The sequence below is a fragment of the Elephas maximus genome, chromosome 3 (genome assembly GCF_024166365.1).
Source record: "Elephas maximus indicus isolate mEleMax1 chromosome 3, mEleMax1 primary haplotype, whole genome shotgun sequence".
Taxonomy (NCBI): Eukaryota; Metazoa; Chordata; class Mammalia; order Proboscidea; family Elephantidae; genus Elephas; species Elephas maximus.
This window is the reverse complement of record NC_064821.1, coordinates 33,349,931-33,369,917: the sequence shown is the minus strand read 5'-3', so window position 1 is coordinate 33,369,917 and position 19,987 is coordinate 33,349,931. Positions and strand designations below refer to the sequence as shown.

Genomic DNA, 19,987 nt, shown 5'->3' with positions numbered 1-19,987 from the left:
TACCTGGTTGGCAGTCAACCACTCCTTTATAATAATTGTGGACACTGAAATCACACTGGGCAGCATTCTTTTCGCTGATTCTCACGATGCTGTAGGAAGTGGGCCCCATCATCATCCCTGTTCTATGGAAGGGGAAATGGAGGCACAGAGAGGTGAGGAAACCTGCCCAAGGTCCTAGGTTTTCACCTAACTCCAGCCTGTGTTCTGAACCAGCGCCCACACAGCCCACAGGGCAGGGAAGCAGGTGGCTGCAGACTTAGGCCCCTTCACAATCCCGCACGTCTTGACATCCACCCAGATCCCGAGAAGGGGTTGCGCACTCCATCCCCTTGAGCAAGGACAGGGCCCCAGACTAGGGGTCCAGGAGCCCCCTTCCCTCAAATGTGTCTCTTGAATCCCCTCCCTCTGTTCCAGCACTCTGCCTCTTGCTGACACTGTCAGGAGCTGGATCGCAGAGAGGTGAGCAATGCTGCCATAGCCCAAGCCTGCGGAGGGGCCCGGACCCCCACCCCACACCTTCAGCCTGCGAAGATGAGGCTCACGGCTCTCCCTCATCCCCAGCACTCCCTCCTCTGGGACCACCCAGGCCCTTCTCAGCCCTCAACTTCTGACCATGGCCACTGTCCCCACAGCCTCTTGTGCCTCTTCGTGTCCCCCAAACTCCACATGTGACAGTGTCACCACCTGTCGCTGTGACCCAGGATTCAGTTCTCCACACGGGGAAAGCATCACCAGCCCTGCGAAGTTCTGTGACGGTACAGAGATTTGGGGTGGTGGAAGAGTTCACGAAAGATTGTGGGGCATCACCCGCACCAGAAGGAGATATGGTGGTGGTTGCGCACCTCAGCTTTTGATCTCAGGACCATCATTGTCTTAGTTATCTAGTGCTGCTATAACAGAAATCCTACCAGTAGATGGCTTTAACAAAAAGAAATTTATTTCTTCACAGTAAAGTAGGCTAAAAGTTCAAATTCAGGGTGTTACCTCTCTCTGTCGATGTTTTCATCAATCTTCTCCTGTACTAGGAGCTTCTCCTTGCAGGGACCCCGGGTCCAAAGGACGCGCTCTACTCCCAACACTGCTTTCTTGGTGATATGATGTCCCCCGTCTCCGCTCAGTTCCCTTTCCTTTTTATCTCTTGAGAGATAAAATGTGGTGCAGGCCATACCCCAGGGAAACTCTCTTTACATTGGATCAGGGATGCGACCTGGGTAAGGTTGTTACAATCCCACCCTAATCATCTTTAACATAAAATTATGTTCCCAACATGGAGAACTACCACACAATACTAGGAATCATGGCCTAACCAAGTTGATACACACATTTTTGGGGGGACATAATTCAATCCATGACAATCACCAAGAGCAAAGAAAAGAGAAAGGAAAAAAGATATCAAGTTGGAAAGGTAAGAAGTAAATAAACATGACTTCCTGGGGAGGAGCTGGACCACCACGAGTGCCACAGCTTCTCCTTTGAAAATTGGGAAGGGGGGTGCAGAGATTCCCACTCATCCCCCACCTTGGCACTGCCCACTGTGTCCAAATCTAGAGTCCCAACCAGAAGGCTGAGCTGAGCAGAGCCGATTAAGTAGCCTTCAGGAATGGCTCACTCAAGCCACAGCTCAGCCACAACAATGCAACCTGGGTCTTATTCTTTCCAAAAGACATTGATTAAGGGTCAGGCCCTGTGCTGAGGAGTCAGGTGGGGGTGGGGTATCTTCCCCGAGGTGACTCTTTTCCCTGTTGTGTCCCAGACATCAACGAGTGTGGACCGCAGAAGGAAGTGTCCTGTGGAAAATTTGCTGACTGCCAAAACTTGGAGGGGAGTTACTACTGCACGTGCATCCCAGGATACGAGCTCGCTTCTGGGGGGAAAACGTTCAGGAATGAGAGTGAGAACTCGTGTCAAGGTAAGAACTCCCACCATTCTCCATCTCCTCCTCCCCCAGAGCTGCTCCTTCAGCCTCTAGGGGCAGGAACATGGCTACACATGTGCTTCTCAGTGTGAGAGGAGACAGATGTGCTGTAGGTCTGCCCCACCAGCACAGAGGCAGGTGGTGTGACAGCCACAGGCACAGGCCCTGGGACCAGGTACCTGAGTTCAAATCCTGGCTTTGCCACCTGACAGCTGTGTGTGACATTGGCCGGGATACTTACTCATAAAGCATGTTCACGTTTGCATGTTTGAGATGGGATAATATCATTTTAATTTTCGGTTAAAAAAGGGGGGGGGGAGAAAGTACCTATCTTTTAAAGATAAAAACAAAAGCAGCCTTGCCTTTTGTTAAATGTGTGACCTTGAGCAAGCTACTTTGCTTCTCTAAGCCTCAGTTTACCCATGTGAAAAAGGGAGAAGACAAAGGTAGCATTGTAGGGAAGGTAAATAAGATCACAAAAGGGCTTCACAGCACCTGGCTCACAGAAAGTGCCTTATCAGTGATGGCTGAAAAAGCCATCTCCAGGGTGTCTTGCCGGAGGCCGAGGTTCAGGCTGCACCCATTTTCCAGGAGGACCTGGCTGGATAGGTGAAGGAGCTTCAGGCATCCACAGGGCAGGTGGGAGTCAGGAGGGGGCAGATGGAAGTCACAAATCACCCGGAGAGAGGGAGTCAGTGCAGAGTCCAGACAGCATGGGGGGCAGCTGAACAAAGGGTGGAGGGGAGACACGCCCCCAGAGAGGACTCTGAGGAGGGCCCAGCAGACCCTCCCTGCACAGAGCAAGGAGCCCTTGGCCCTGGTCTCAGCCCCTTCCCTCCTTGCACTGTGAGCAGGTGGGGAGCCTCCCTGGTGGGAGGCAGGAGGGGACAGGGCAGAGTCTGTGTGCTGGAAACAAGGACACGGCATTGCTGATCCACACACTGACCCCTGTGGGTGGACACTGCCCCACACGATGTGGCTGGACCAGACGACAGTGCCTTTGTGAATTAGGAAAAGGCCCCTCTGTACCAGGCAGACACAGACGTGTTTGGGGAACAGAGGGTGGGCTGGTTTTCAGACCCCACTTGTCCCCTCTGTACAGTGAACAACCTGAGCAACTGCACACGATGGTCATGGACCCCCTTCCATGTGCCCCGGCTGCTGGGGCTTCCCACCCACTGCTTCAAGCCTGCCACATGCATGTGAAGGGGGTGGTTACTGCGGACGTGTTAGACAGAGGCTAGAACTGAGAAGGGCTCAGGCAGATACATGCATGGCCAGGGGTCAGGTAGGAGAGGGACTTCTATAGACCTCAAGACAGGGTGACAGGAAGAGGATGCTTCTGGCTTGGAGCAGGGCCTATGGCCTGAAGACCCAATCCCTCTCTATGCCCCACCAGGGCCTCAGCCCTCAGCACTCTGTCCTCGGCCACACTGGAGGGCACGTCCATCATGTCACTGTCCATGTGGCCTGTGACAGGCATGAGAGCCAGGGTCTCACTCTCTCTCCATAGACCTTCTCCCAGGCATCAGAGGGCCAGTTCCAAAAGCTCTAAACAGCCCTCTACCCATCTGACATCTTATGTGCATAAAACAAAAGGGATGGCTTTCAAATATTGAAGGGCCTTGCCATGTGGTATGTTCCAGCACAAAATCCATCCTCTTCAACATCATCCTGACTGCCAGGGCTGGACTGCCAGTCCCATCTGCCCACACGTGCCTCCCTCTCTGGGCCTCCAGTGCTCAGCCATGCTCAGGACCCACTCTGACCCCCGGGCGATTACCGACCCCAGGGCCATCGTCTGAAAACACGGGACATAGTAGAATTAAGGGCAGATCCACTCTCCCCTGGCCAACAGCCCCTGTCGGGAGAAGAGCCTGCTGGCACCCCATTCTCATTCATGCTCAGCCTGTGCCCATTTCTCTGACCAAGGCTCTGCCCTGACCCTCCCAAATAATTTTGGCTCATGAGCCTGAGAGGCAACTCAGGAGGCTACATGGGGGAGGGCTGTGTATGAAGCTGACCCCCATCCCACCTTGAGAGCTGGGTGAGGCAGAGGCTCTGCCTGGGCCAGACCTCAGAGAGCACGTTTTCAGCGCCATTTCCCGGGCGGATTCCATCCCAGGAGGTCAACCAAATGTGTGCGGGCTGGACCACTCGAGACAAAAGATGAGGCAGAGCCACACTGGTGGGAGGCTAGGGTGAGATGTGGATTCTCCACTCAGACAAGGTCCTCACCCACCCACTTCTTGCCAAGCCCACAGGGCGCCCTTGAGGAAACCAGGCACCTTCTTGGCCCCAGGGTGCCCATGTACAGAGGCAGTCTGCCCATATCGTCCTGGTTCTGTGAGCCATGGTCTTTCTCCTGGGAGCTGGACTTTCAGAGTTGGTGTGGATGAGAGAGTGCTGACCAGATAGGATGGCTGGGATTGTGAGGAGAGCTTGGCCACAGAGCAGCTCCACTGAGGAATCAGCTCAAAGGTCATCATTGGGAGCCAAGAAAAGTCTACTGGGGTAAGCAACATTTCCAGCCTGGTTCCAGGACACAAGAAGCCAGAGTCCCCCCATCAACACCGTACTGGGGCTGAAGAGGGGGCAAAGGAGCCAGAGCTGGCAGATGGGGAGGACTTGAAAATTTCAGCCAGATCTAGAGAGGGGAGCATGTAGGCTGCCGTATTTGCCCACGGACACCTCTGTGTGAATCAGAAAAGGCCCACTTGTGGGGAGAAGACAGCCTTATAGATGCTTCTGCTCCAGGAAACATGCCCATCGGCAGCCCCAAAGGCTGCCCACAGCTGCAGGTCTCCCCCGTCCTCTCCTTCCCCTTGCAGACGTGGACGAGTGTCGGCAGAACTGCATTCTCTGTAAAAGCCCAGGCTTCTGCATCAACACAAAGGGCAGCTACACCTGCCAGTGCCCTCTCAGCTTAGAGTTCAAACCAGAAGACCTGAAGCAGTGCACAGGTAGAGCCCCCGGAAGACGTGTGTGAGGCTGAGCTGGAACACTGCTATGGATGGAGGCAGGGAACACAGCCCAAGGAGGTTGGAGAAGATTCTCAGATTCCTATAATGCCAAGGCCCTGCTAAGAACCTGCCCAAGGACTTGACTTACCAGAAGGTCCCAACACAGGGCAGGGGCCTTCTGTAAATGGGGTTCCCCTCTAGAAGCCCCCCAACCCCTGAGAGCATCCCCCAGATCTTCCTCAACTGTCTCATGCAAGCAAAGTAGACAGAGGTGCCACTTGTGGTTCTCCCCAGCCAGGGCTGGGGAGGGAGCAAGAGAGAGTCCAGAGGAAGTCCAGCTTCCAAGAATCGAATTCCCCCCTAGCTTGGATTTCACTGCTCATAAACTGGGTCTAGGGGTGATGGTCCCTGCTGCATTCATCTTGTGTAGAGGCCACCATAAGGTGCTTTGGGACTGAAGTTGAAGGTCACCATGTGGCAGAACTTTCAATAATGGTGCGGCCCTGGGCTCTGGACTGTAAGAAGATGGGGAAGTAGGTGTGGTGAGTCAAGGGGAGGCCTGAGGCAGGCTGGGCAGGGCCTGATCTTCTGCCACAACACCACCTGCTGCCTCAACACCCTGGGTGGCTATAAACGCCGCTGCAGACCTGGCTTGAAGCCAATACCTGGGTCACCCGACACCCTTTGTGAAGGTACAGAGCTCAAATCCCTCCTCCTAGAAACCCTCAGTCAAAACATCTGATCACAGATTCCAGGGCACCCACACCAACCAAGCAGAATGAGTGCTGGGGTCTCCTGCTGGGCCAGACCTCAACACCTTTGAAACTAGATATGAAAAATATGGAGGATGCCAGGGATGGAGCTGGGTGTCCAGGGGGAAGTTCCGTGGGGTCCCCAGACAGCAGCTAATTATTGACTGGGAGGAAAGTGTTTCGATACTGTCACACATGTACCTTGTAGGGGCCTAAGTGCTGCGTGTCAGGCCTGTCTATGCCCCCTTGATCCCCACCGAGTCTACTACTCAAGAATGTGCCATCACTAGGTGGCATCAACTCACCCCAGGGCTGGGGGTGGGGACCAATACCAGGAAGAAGGGGTGAGGCACTCAGAGGAGAAGGGACCTGACCCAGGCTGGACAGTGCCTGACCCTCTTCTTGGGTCCCCAGACATGAACAGGTACAGCTCCAGGCAGCATGGGTGCCACAGCTCCACCCACTGCATCTGCAGTCAGGAAATATAAGTGCCGCTGCCACTGAGGCTTGATGCCTGTCTTAGTTATCCAGTGCTGCTATAACAGCAATACCACAGGGGTGGCTTTAACAAAAGAAAGTTTATTTTCTCACAGTAAAGGAGACTAGAATCCAAATTCAGAGTGCCAGCTCTAGGGGAAGGCTTTCTCTCTCTGACAGCTTTGGGGGAAAGTCCTTGTCTCTTCAGCTTCTGCTTCCTGGTTCCATAGAGATCTCCAAGTGGCTTGGCATCTCTATTGCTCATTTCTCCTCCTTTTGCTTCCTTGTTTAATCTCCTTTATATATCTCAAAATAAGGAGCCCTGGTGGTGCACCAGTTAAAGCACTCGACTGCTAACCAAAAGGTTGGTGGATCGAATCCGCCAGCCGCTCTGTGGGAGAAATACTGGCAGCCTGATTTCCTAAAGATTTACAGCCTTATAAACCCCCATGGAGCAGTTGTAGTCTAATCTATAGGGTCGCTTTGAGTTGGAATCAATGCCACAGCAATGGGTTATATCTCAAAAAAGATTGACTCAAGACATACCCTACACTAATCCTACCTCATTAATGTAACAAAGACCACCCTTTCCAAATGGGATTATAACCACAGGCACAGAGGTTAGGCTTTACAACACAGATTTTAGAAAGAAACAATTCAGTCCATAACACTGGGTTTCCATGCAGGCCGGTCACACAGCCCAAGGAGGCTGGAGATTTTGATTCCTATGAGGCCAAGGGCCCCCTAAGGTCCTGCCTGAGGATTCACCTGGCCAGAGAGTACAGCACAGGGCAGGAGCCTTCTGGACCTGGGGTTCCTCTGCAGAGCCCCCTGGCCCGAAGAGTACCCCCAAACATTCCTCGTCTGTCTCATGCAAGCAAAGTAGAGGGAGGTGCCACTTCTGAATCTCCCCAGCAAGGGCTGAGGAGGGAGCAGGAATGAGTCCATTGAGAGGGAGACCAGTTCCCATGACTCAGTTTCCCTCCTGGCTTCTGTTTCACTGGCCATAAACAGTCTGGTTACCATGGCCTCTGATGCACTCGTCTTTGGTGGAAGCCACAATAAGGCGATTTCCGATTGAAGTTCAAGGTCACCAGGTGGCAGCACTTTCAATAAAGGTGGGGTCCTGGGGAAGAAGATTGGGAAGTGGGTGTGGTGAGTCAAGGGGAGGCCTGAGGTAGGCTGCGCAAGACCTGATCTTCTTCCTTTGTCCCCAGATGTGAATGAATGTTCCCTGAAGCAAAACCCGTGCCACAATACCACCCACTGCCTCAACACCGTCGGTGGCTATAAATGCCGTTGCAGACCTGGCTGGAAGCCGATACCTGGGTCACCCAATGGCCCTAACAACACCATTTGTGAAGGTACAGAGCTAGATCCCTCATCCTGGAGACCTTCAGTCAAAACATCTGATCACAGAAAAAGCAGGCATCAACCCATTTGAGACTAGATATGAAAAGTTACGGAGGATGCCAGGGAAGGAGCTGGGTATCCAAAGGGAGGTTCCCTGGGGGCCCCAGGCAGCAGCTAATTATTGACTGGGATGAAGGTCTTTCAATGTTGTCTCACATGTACATTGTAGGGACTCAGTCACTTGGCGTCAGGCCTGTCCATGCTCCCATGACCCCCGCCTAGTCCACCACTCAAAGGATGTGGTATTACCAGATGGCATCATCTCATGGGGCGGAGGAGGGAAGGGCTAATACCAGGAAGACGGGGATGAGGCACTCAGAGGAGAAGGGACCTGACCAGGCTGGACAGGGCCTGACCCTCTCCTTCTGTCCCCAGACATGAACAGGTGCAGCTCTGGGCACCATGGCTGCCACAGCTCTACCCACCACATCTACAGTGAAGAAAGATAAGTGCTGCTGCCACCGAGGCTTGATGCCTGCCTTAGCTCTCTAGTACTGCCATAACAGCAATAGCACAAGGGGTGGCTTTACCAAACAACGGTTTCTTTTCTCACAGTTTAGAAGGCTAGAAGTGCAAATTCAGAGTGCCATCTCTGGGGGAAATCATTCTCTCTGTCTGCTCTGGAGGAAGGTCCTTGTCTCTTCCTTCAGCTTCTGCTTCTTGGCTCCTTGGACATCTCCAGGTGGCTTGGCATCTATCTTCCCCAGTCTCCTTCGTTCGTTTCCTTGTTTAATCTCCTTTATTTCTCAAAAGGAGGAGCCCTCGTGGTGCGGTGGTTAAAGCACCCGGGTGCTAACCAAAAAGCCGGTGGTTCAAACCCACCAGGCACTTTGTGGGAGAAAGATGTGGCAGCCTCCTTGTAGTTAAGACTTACGGCCTTAGAAACCCCATGGGGCAGTTCTACTCTGATCTATAGGGCCACTTTGAGTTGGAATCAAAGCCACAGCAATGGATTATACCTTTAAAAAGATGGACTCTAAACAGGCCCTACACAAATCCTGTCTCAATAACATAAGTAAGAAAGACAACCCTTTCCAAATGGGATTACAACCATAGGCAGCAAAAGAAAACCAAAGCCAAACCCACTGCGGTCGAGTCGCACAGAGATTCGGATTTATAACATAGATTTTAGGGAGACACGATTCAGTCCATAACACTGGGTTTCGATGCCCTGGAATGTAAGAAGACGGGAAAGTGGGTGTCATGAGTCAAGGGGAGGCCTGAGGTAGGCTGTGCAAGACCTGATCTTCTTCCTTTGTCCCCAGATGTAAATGAATGTTCCCTGAAGCAAAACCCGTGCCACAATACCACCCACTGCCTCAACACCGTCGGTGGAAATGCCGTTGCAGACCTGGCTGGAAGCTGATACCTGGGTCACCCAATGGCCCTAACAACACCATTTGTCAACGTACGGAGCTTGGATTCCTCATCCTAGAGGCCCTCACTCAAAACATCTGATCACAGACTCTCAGGCACCCACACCAACCAAGCAGAATGAGTGCTGGGGTCCCCTGCTGGGCCAGGCATCCACCTCTTTGAAACTACATATGAAAAGATATGGACTGTGACAGGGAAGGAGCTGGGTGTCCAAGGGGAGGTTCCCTGGGGCTCCGAGGCTGCTAATTATTGACTGGGAAAAAAGTGTTTCAATACTGTCACACGCGTACATTGTAGGGGTTCACGTGCTTCACATCAGGCCTGTCCATTCTTCCATGGTCCCCTCTGGACCCTCCACTCCAGGATATGCCATCACCAGGTGGCATCATCTCACACAATGGGGGGAGGGAGGGCTAATACCACGAAGAGGGGGCTGAGGCACACACAGGAGAGGGGACCTGACCAAGGCTGGATCCCACCTCCTACGTCTACACTGATGAAATATACACATGCCACTGCCACCAAGGCTTGACTCCCAAACTCGGGCTCCAGAATAACCAAATGACTGCCGAGTATAAACGTACCTGGCCTGACTTGACCCCAGACTCCATTCTCAACACACACACCCAACCTCCCAACCAGTGAACTGTGTCCTGTTCCCACAGAGGAGCCCTTCGCCTCCTGGACCCGGCCCTCTGGAGTCAGCAGCCAGGTAAGTGCCTCCAGCAGGCCCCAGAAAGCAGTAAATCCCTCTGCACAGCCTCTGCCCCTTCCCCTTCCTGCTCCCCTGCTGGGCTCTCTGACTCCTTCCTCTTCCTCTCCCCAGACCCTCTCTCGCTTCTTTGACAAAGTTCAGGATCTGGGCAGAGACTTCAAGCCAGACTTGGCCAATTACACCATCAGGGTAAGGAAAGGATCCAAGAAAGGCAAGGTGGAGTTGTCCCACGTTGGCTGGGGCAGCCTGGGTCTGGGGGAGACAGGCCCCAGTGCAGAGAACCCTGGACTGAGCCCTGCCTCTCCCAGGGTGGGTGGGAGGAGAAAGTCCAGGGTGGATATTCGTGCACACACTCAGGCACCTAACACCGCTTTCCTCTTACTGCCCCTGGCTCTTACTTATTGCATCTTGATATTGCTGACCAGGGTGGCCTCTGAGGAGCCACGGTCCCAGGGGCAAGGACCCCGAGGGACTCCCATCCAGTGCCACCTTTATCCCCCAAACTAGACAGTCTCTAGGGTCTGTTCTCTGGAGCTGATGGGCCAGTGTCTGGGCAGCCCCCTCCGACCTGTGGCCAACAAGCTCCGTGTCTCATCCTCCAGAACCTCATATGGGAGGTGGATGAGCTGCTGGAGGCCCCTGGGGACCTGGAGAACCTGTCCCACTCAGACCAGCACTGTGTGGCCACTAACCTGCTTGATGGCCTGGAGAATGTCCTGAGAGGCCTGAGCAAGGACCTGCCCCAAGCTTCACTGACCCTGCGTGCTCCTGCAGGCACAGGTGAGTCCCTAGGTCTGTCCAGGTCTCCTGCTCTGCCTGTTTCCTGCCAAATCCTCCCCTGGCCCCAATGGAGTTGAGGCTCCACACTTGTATCTCACTGTTGCTGTCATAAACAAACTAAAATCAAAGAAACAAGAAATGCATAAAACTGTCAATAACATACAGTTTCATGTAGTATAAATTATCAGAATATGAAATAATGATTAGGAAGAATTTAAAATAACAAACTAGACACTGCTTCAAACAAAAACAACTTCTTTCATTTGGAAGAATAAAAATTTTATATTATTTATAATTTAAGTCTGTCTTGATTGAGATAAAATTCCTATAGCATACAAATCACCATTTTAATCACTTAAAAGTGAACAAGTCACTGGCATTTAGTATAATAGTTATTATGGACAACCTTCACCTCTATCTAGTAACAAAATGTTTTCAGTAACCCAGAGAGAAACCTAAAAAAAAAAAAAAATGATATTGTCCTCATAATTTCCACATTCGCTTGGATCACCTTTCTTGGGAATAGGCATAAATATGGATCCCTTCCAGTCAGTTGGCCAGGAAGCTCTCTTCCATATTTCTTTGCATGGAGGAGTGAGCACTTCCACCGCTGCATCCGTTTGTTGCCCCCAGCCCCTGGCAACCACTAATCTGTGTTCTGTCTCTGTGGATTTGCCTATTTACAATATTTCATGTAACCAGTGGAATCATACAATATGTGATCTTTTATGCCCTTCTTCTTCATCTAGCATGTTTTCAAGGTTTATCCAGGTCATAGCATATATGAGTAGTTCATTCTTTTTTATGGAACAGTTGCCATTGCATAGATAGATCAAGGAACCTTGTTTATCCATTCCCCAGCTGAGGGACATTTAGTTTGTTTCCCCCTTTTGACTATTTCGAATAGTGTTGCTATGAACATCATGAACAAGTTTTTGATTCAATGTGTGTTTTTCATTTGGGGGTATATGTTAATGAGCAGGATCACTGGGTCATATTGCAATGCTGTGTTCATCTTTTTGAGGACTCGCCAAAGTGTGTCCACAGTGGCTGCACCATCTCACATTTCCACCACCAATGTGTGATAGTTACAATTTCCCCACATCCTTGCCAACACTCATTATTTTTTTACTTTTTTTTTCCTTTTCAGTACAGCATTTCTAGTGTGTGTAAAGAGCCCTGGGGCACGGTGGTTAAAGCACTCAGCTGCTAACCTAAAGGTCAGCAGCTCGAACCCACCAAGCGCTCCATGGGAGAAAGATGTGGTAGTCTGCTCCCATAAGGATTTACAACCTTAGAACCCTATGCGGGAGTTCTATTCTGTCCTATAGGGTCGCTATGAGTCAGAATCCACTCAACGGCATTGGTCTTTTGGTGTAGTGTGTCTACAGTGGTATCTTATTGCTGTTTACATTTTCCTAGTGATTTTGTCGTTGCATGTTATTTCTCGTACTTGATGGTCATTTGTGTACCTTCTTTGCAAAAATGTCTACTCAAGCCCTTGGCCTGTTTTTTTTGAATTGAGTTATCTGCCTTCTTCTTGTTGAGTTATAAAAGAGTTCTTTATATCCTGAATACTAAACCAGCACCACTTATTGAATGGTCTTTACCCATTCAATGCTCTTGGCATCCTAGTCAAAAATCAAATGACCATAGTCATACGGGATTTTTTCTGGACTCTTAATTCCAGTCTACATTCTATATGTCTACCCTTGTGGCAGTATGACGCTCTTTTGATTACTGTACCTTTGTACTTGTTTTGAAATGGGGAAGTGGGAGTCCTCCAACTTTGTTCTCTTCGTTGTTCTTTTTTGTTTGTTTTCGGGGTGTGTGTGTGTGTGTGTGTGTGTGTGTGTGCTTTAGGTCAAAGATAAGAGCTCAAGTTAATTTCTCATTCAAAAATTTATACCCATATAGTCTTGTGACACTAGTTGCAATGCCCACAATGTGACAGCACACTCCCCCTTTCCACTTCTGTGTCCATTCAACCAGTTCCTGTCCCTTCCTGCCATCTCATCCTGCTTTTAGACAGGAGCTGCCCATTTCGTGTCATATATATGATTGAACTAAGAAGTACATCCTTTATGTGTATTATTTTTTGTTTTATTGCTTTTTTAAGATTGTTTTTGGTATTCAGGGCCCTTTACAATTCCATATGAAATTTGAGATCAACATATCCATTTCTGCAAATATGTCATTGGGATTTTGGGCAGGAATTGCTTTGAAGCTGTAGATCGCTTTGGGTAGTATTGAAATCTTAATAATATTAATTCATAAACAGGGGATATCTTCCTATTTATTTAGGGTTTTTAAATTTCAGCAATGTTTTCTAGGTGCCAGTGAATAATTCTTACAACTCTTTGGTTAAATTTAGGCACATAGGTTTTCCTGAGAATATTTGTGTCTATATTCCTAAGAGTGATTGGTCTATAGTTTTCTTTTCTTGTCATGTCTTTACCTAACTTTGACCTCATAGAATGGATTAGGACGTGTTGCCTTCTCTTCTGTTTTTGGAAGAGTTTGCAAAGAATTCGTGTTAATTCTTCTGAAAATGTTTGGCAGAATTAATCAGTGAAGTCATCTACCTGGTTCTGGTCTTTCCTTTTGGGAGGTTTGATTACTGATTCAATGTCTTGTTACATTGTTGTTGTTTCTGACTCACAGCAACCCCGTGTGACAGAGTAGGACTGCCCCACAGGGTATTCTAGGTTGTTATCTTTACAGGAACGTACCGCCAGGTCTTTCTCCCACAAAGCCACTGGATAAGTTCAAACCACCAACCTTTCAGTTAGCAGCTGAGCACTTAACCATTGCGCCATCAGGAGTCCTTTCATATATTGGTTCAAATATTCTATTTCTGCCTGAGTTTTGGTACTTTATGTGTTTCTAGGAATTTGTCCGTTTCATCTAGATTATCTAATTTGTTGTCATACAATTGCTCACAGTATTCTCATATAAGGATTAAAAGAGAATATATAAATACACATACATAAAAATGGTATTACATCAGCCACAATATTGGCACAATTGCTAACCTAACTCCCTTACCTTACATCATCCCACAACGCATAGACCTGTCCCTGGATGTGATGGAGCAAAGGGTCACGGATGTCCCCTTGGGCCAGAATAACACAAGGATGTTGCTGAACTGGGACATGGCACAGGAACCTGAAGACTCTGGTAATGCTGAGGTGGGGGAGGGGAAGGCCATTTAGGCCCAGTGGTGGGACAAGATAACCAGGGATGCGATGCTCAGAGAATTCAAGATTAAAGGGGAGTGTGGGGTGAGTGGAACTCAAACAAGAGGAATAGGTTATAAAGAAGAAGTGCTTTGGGGAAAGGGCCTCTGATGGGGACTCCAGGGAGTCAACCTTTAATTCCTCCTCCAGGGCCTTCTGTGGTGGGCCTGGTTTCCATTCCAGGGATGGCCAAGCTCCTGGCTGGTGCGGCTCTACATGAGAAACACGAGAACTTGCTATGGGGAGTCTCCCCTATGCTGCTCTCAGATGTCAGCTCTGCCTTTCTCAGCAACAATGATAACCAGAAGCTCAGCTCCCCAGTCACCTTTATCTTCTCCCACCATGTGAGTCCTAGGGGCTATGGAGGGAATGTGGAAGGAGCCTGAGTCCTGAGCACATCCTTGCTGCTCAATTCAGCCCTAGGGCTCAGGGTGCACTCCATGGGTGTATCATGTCCTCAAGAAGGTTAGGCCTTCCCAAACCAGCTTTGGGTCAGCACCTCTGAGCCCCAGGACCACCAGTTCACATCTGTGCCCTATGCCTACAGCCGGTGACCCTTGAACCAGGGCAGAAGGTGCTCTGTGTCTTCTGGGAACATAGTAAACATGGATGTGGTCACTGGGCCACCACAGGCTGCAAGACTGTGGGCACTGAAGACACCAACACCACCTGCCACTGCAGCCACCTCGGCAGCTTTGCTGTCCTCATGGCCCAGTACGATGTTCAGGTAAGAGGACAAAGAGGGGATGCATTAGTTATCCTTTGCAATGTAACAAATTACCACAATCCTTGCAGCTTAAAAATTACAAATTTATTATATCACAGTTTCTGTGGGTAGGAGGTCCAGCCCAGGCTAACTGGGTTCTCTGAACGGCATCTTACAAGACTGAAAACAAGGTGTTAGCTGGGGCTGTGCTCTCACCTGAGCCTCAGGGCCCTCCTCCAGGCTCTCTGGTTATTGGCAAAATTAGGTTCCTTAGGATCGTAGGACTGGGGCCCCCGTTTTCTTACTAGCTGTCAGCCAGGGAGTGGGCTCAGCTGCTAGGGGCTACCTGGATTCCTTCTCACGTGGCCTATCAAGTGATCTCTCATGTGGCTATCTCATAGGCCCTCTCATAACACAGAAGTGTTCCTCTAGAGGTCATCAAGAGAATGTCCGTCACATCGAATCCCCCTTTGAACTTTGACTCTCTACCCCAGGAGGAGCACAGACACTTTAAAGGCCCTCTCATTAGGCCAGGCCCACCCAGGACTATCTGTCTATCTTTAAATCAACTGCTTAGAGAACTTCATTTCATCTGCAGAATCCCTTGACAACAGCACCTAGGTGGGTGTTTGATTGAATAACTGGGAGAAGGTATGTGTACATCAGGAGTAGGTTCTTGGGGGCTGTTATGGATTGAATTGTGTCCCCCAAAAATGTGTGTCAACTTGGCTCAGCGCTGATTCTCAGTATTATGTGGTTGTGCTCCATTTTGTGATCTGATGTAATTTTCCTGTGTGTTGTAAACCCTAATCTCTGTCTGTGGTTATGAGGCAAGATTATGTTACGTTAAAAAGGGTTATTAAGGTAAAATGCAACACCCTTACTCAGGTCACAGCTCTGATCAGATGTAAGACTTTCCCTAGGGTGTGGCCTGCATCACCTTTTATCTTACAAGAGATAAAAAGAGGCAGAGGCAAGCAGAGAGATAGAGACCACAATACTACCAAACAAGAAGAGCCAGGAAGCAGAGTGTGTATCTTAGACCCAGGGTCTCTGTGCTGGGAAGCTCCTAGACCAGGGAAAGATTGATGACCAGGGAGTTCCCCCAGTACTGGCAGAGAGGGAAAGCCTTCCCCTAGAACTGGCACCCTGAATTTGGACTTCTAGCCTCCTAGACTCATATTTTGGTCATTGAGTTGTTTCCAACTCATAGCGATCCAATAGGACAGGGTACAACTACCTCATAGGTTTTCCAATTCTGGAATCTTTATGGAAGAAGACTGCCACATCTTTCTCCCACGGAGCCGCAAGTGGGTTCAAACCTCCAACCTTTCAGTTACCAGCCAAGTGTTAACCACAGCGCCACCAGGAAGAGGAAACCCTGGTGGAGTAGTGGTTTAGAACTACGGCTGCTAACCAAAAGGTCAGGAGTTCAAATCCACCACATGCTCCTTGGAAACTCTATGGGGCAGTTCTACTCTTTCCTGTAGGGTCCCTGTGAGTCAGAATTGACTCGACGGCAACGGGTACAAGTATAGACTCATATAGTATACTATGACGGGAATCACAAGTTGAAGAGGAATGGGATCACATTCATCATCAAAAAGAGCATTTTAAGGTCTATCCTGAAGTACACCACTCTTGGTGATATAATAATATCCATACTCCTATGAGGAAGACCCATTAATATGACTATTATACAAATTTTTGCACCGCTACTAAGGCCAAAGATGAAGAAAATTGCAGATTTTTACCAACTTCTGCTGTCTAAAATTGATCAAACATGCAATCAAGATGCAGTGATAATTACAGGTAATTCAAATGCAAAAGTTGGAAACAAAGAAGCAGCACTAGTCGTTCAAAAATATGACCTTGGTGATAGAAACAGTGCTGAGGTGCCATATTAGCGGGAACTAATGGTACTGAAGGAAGAAGTCCAAACTGCACTGAAGGCATTGGTGAAAAACAGGGCTCCATGAATTGACAGAATGCCAACTGAGATGTAGGGCTGGAAGTACGCACTCATCTATGCCAAGACATTTGGAAGACAGCTACCCAGCCAACCAATTGGAAGAGATCTATATTTATGCCTATTCCAAGAAAGGCGATCCCACCAAATGTGGAAATTATTGAGCAATATCATTAATATCACAAGACGAAAATCTTTCTGGAGATCATTCAAAAGTGGCTGCAGCAAGTGTATCAACAGAGAACTGCCAGAAAGCCAAGCCAGATTCAGAAGAGGACATGGAACCAGGGATATCATTACTGATGTCAGATGGATCCTGGCTGAAAGAAAAGAATGCCAGAAAGATGTTTACCTGTGTTTTCTTGACTATGCAAAAGCATTCGACTGTGTGAATTATAAGAAATTATGAATAACATTATGAGGAATGGGAATTCTAGAACACTTCACTGTGTTCATGAGGAACCTGTACATAGATCGAGAGACAGTTGTTCAAACACGAGGCGATACTACTTCGATTAAAGTCAGAAAAGTTGTGGGCCAGGGTTGTATCCTTTCACCATACCTATTCAATCTATATGCTGAACAAATAATCTGAGAAGCTGGACTCTGTGAAGAAGAACAGGGCATCAGGATTGGAGGAAGACTCATTAACAACCTGCATTATGCAGATGACACAACCTTGCTGAAAGTGAAGAGGACTTGAAGCACTTACTGATGAAGATCAAAGACCACAGCCTTCAGTATGGATTACATCTCAACATAAAGAAAACAAAAATCCTCATAACTGGACCAATAAGCTACATCGTAAACAGGGAAAAGGTTGAAGTTGTCAAGGATTTCATTTTACTTGGATCCACAATCAACACCAATAGAAGCAAAAGTCAAGAAATCAAAAGAGGCATTAGACTGGCCAAATCTGCTGCAAAAGACCTTTTTAAAGTGTTGAAAAGCAAAGACGTCGCCTTGAAGACTAAAGTGCCCCTGACCAAGCCATGGTGTTTTCAGTCGCCTCCTATGCATGGGAAAGCTGGATGATGAATAAAGAAGACTGAAGAAGAGCTGAAGCCTTTGAGTTGTGGACCCGTCTTGGAACAAGGACAACCAGAACGCTCCTTAGAAGGAAGGATGGTGAGACTACTTCTCACATACTTTGGAAATGTTATCAGGAGGTATCAGTCCCTGGAGAAGGACATCATGCTTGGTAAAGTACAGGGTCACTGAAAAAGAGGAAGATCTCAATGAGATGGACTGACACAGTGGCTGCGACAACGAGCCGAAACAGAAGAAGGATTGCGAGGATGGCACAGAACTGGGCAGCGTTTCGTTCTGTTGTACGTAGGGTCAGTATGAGCTGGAACCGACTCAGTGGCACCTAACAACATCAACATATTGATAGATATTATATTTTATTATATAGTGCCCTTCTTTGCCTTTTATGATGGATTTTGTTTTAAAGCCTGTTTTATCTGAGAGTAATATTGCCACTTCTGCTCTTTTTTGATAGCTGTTTGCTTGATGTATTTCTTTTCCATCCTTCGATTTTTAATAAATTTGGATTGATATCTAAGGTGTGTCTCTTACAGAAAGCATATGGATGGATCCTGGTTTTTTATCCATTCTGTCACTTTTTGTCTCTTTATGAGTACATTTAGGCCATTTACATTCAGTGTGATTATTGATAGGTGAGTTTATTGCTGTCTTTTTGTAGTGCTTTTTTTTTGTGTGTGTGGTGTTGATGTTTTCTTCGTTCCTCTTACTCTCCTGTGCTGAATTCCTTTTGTTTGTGGATTTCTTTTTCATTTCTTTCGTTTTTGTAGATTTTGTTTTTATTGAGACTTGATGTTTTTCGTCTTTATTTTGATGAGTAGGTTTGTTAACTTTCTTTGTGGTTACCTTGAACTTTACCCTTATCTTCCTAGGTTTGAACCACTCTATTATTACTTGGTATCGCCTTGCCTTGCTCTCCGTTAGAAAGTTCTATATCTACACCATTTATGCCCTCTTTTATTGTTCTGACACTGCTGTCCTTTCTCGGTTTTATTTAGTTTTTTGGGTCTTTGCTGGGGAGGGACAGTGTGGTTCTTCTGTCTATGGTGCCTCGTTGGCTGGGAGTCCTGATATTGCCATAATTTCATAAATAGAGGCTGTAACTGCTAACTCATCCACCAGCACTATATGCTCTGTGGGACCTCTCACACCCTCACCACCACAATTACCAAATTTTTGTATCTCTGCCCATATGAGAGGTAAATATGGCATCTAGCAGAATTTTTATTTGTCTTTCTTTTGTTAAGAATGAAATTGAACATATTTATATGTTTAAGGATCATTTCTATTTCCTTTCCTGGAAATACTTCGCTCACGTTCTTTCCCACTTTTCTATTACCTTGTTGATCCATTTCTTACTGATTTGTGGGAGCTCACTACAGAGTAGGGAAATTAGCTCTCTGTCTTTAGATCAAAAGTTCTCAAAATTTAGTATACCATCGAAATGAACAAAAAGAGTTGTTATTTGTTTTCAACTTCTTATTAAGGAATAATCTGAAATTTCAGGTAAATTGCAAAAGTAAAAAGAGTAAAAAGAACACCCTTTATTCATATGTATCTGTTTTTAACATTTTGTCCCCATTCCCTTTATCATTTGCCTCCATCCTCTCCTATCTTCCTCTCTCTTCCCCTCTCTTTCTCTCCACTCTTCTCTTTTATCAATCTTGTTGTCTCTTTCTCCTAGACAGATTGAAATGCTATTGCTGGATTTTTTTTTTTTTCCATTCTCCTTATGACTTTGAATGATTTTCAGGTGGAAAAAAAAGGTGAAAATAAGAATTTCTGGCTACTACCATCATCAACGGAACCCTGGTGGCATAGTGCCTAAGATCTATGGCTGCTAGCCAAAAGATCAGCAGTTTGAATCCACCAGGTGCTCCTTGGAAACCCTATGGGGTAGTTTTACTCTGTCCTGTAGGTTCACTATGAGTCAGAATCAACTCAACAACAATGGGCTTTTTTTTTTTTTTTTTTCTGGACCATCATCAGCAGAGTCCTGGTGGCACAGTGGTTAAGAGTTTGGCTGCTAACCAAGAGGTTGGCAGTTTAAATCCACCAACTGCTCCTTCGAAACCCTGTGGGGTAATTCTACTCTATGCTCTAGGGTTGCTATGAGTCAACTGACCTGACGGCAGTGGGTTTGGTTGTTTGGCTTTTATCATCATCAACAGCAAACTAATTTCCTTCTTTAACCAAAGATCCTTTTCTAAACCTGTAAGGATTAGTGGTCAAGAAAGAATAGCCAGTGCTGGGATGAGTGAGCAGAGTCCAGGGTGAGGAGTTGGATGCCTGGATTGAGTCTCCAGGTCCCGACTCTGTCACAGCACATCACATGTGGGAATGGAGGACGGTGCTCAACATGAAGCTTCATGCCTATGTCAGACTTTGAGTGCTTAGTTATTGCCCAAAAGTCTGGAGGAAAATAAACCCTTGTGAGTTCCAGGGCTTGGTCTTGAGTAAGGACTCTCCTATCCCTCAATACTTCCAGTGGCTGAGTTTATCAATCCAAAGAACTATAATAGCCTACAAATTTCTAAACATCTGAACCTGGAGTCACTTACCTATGAACATCACAAATTTACCTGGCTCCTCCATTCCAAAATTTTCCATGTTCAAAAAAAAATTGTCAAAGTG

The 19,987-nt window shown here is 47.8% G+C and overlaps 1 protein-coding gene across 1 annotated transcript in view; it reads left to right on the top strand.

The window, feature by feature from the left end:
• Positions 1 to 9,458: 9,458 nt before the first annotated feature.
• Positions 9,459 to 19,987, top strand: part of LOC126071214 (adhesion G protein-coupled receptor E2-like) — a 30,199-nt gene continuing 19,670 nt past the window's right edge. Inside the window, exons 1-6 of the mRNA XM_049875459.1 lie at positions 9,459 to 9,477; positions 9,563 to 9,609; positions 9,724 to 9,801; positions 10,215 to 10,392; positions 13,782 to 13,975; positions 14,179 to 14,358. Coding sequence (XP_049731416.1) covers positions 9,459 to 9,477; positions 9,563 to 9,609; positions 9,724 to 9,801; positions 10,215 to 10,392; positions 13,782 to 13,975; positions 14,179 to 14,358 — 696 coding nt within the window. The remainder of the gene's footprint in view (positions 9,478 to 9,562; positions 9,610 to 9,723; positions 9,802 to 10,214; positions 10,393 to 13,781; positions 13,976 to 14,178; positions 14,359 to 19,987) is intronic.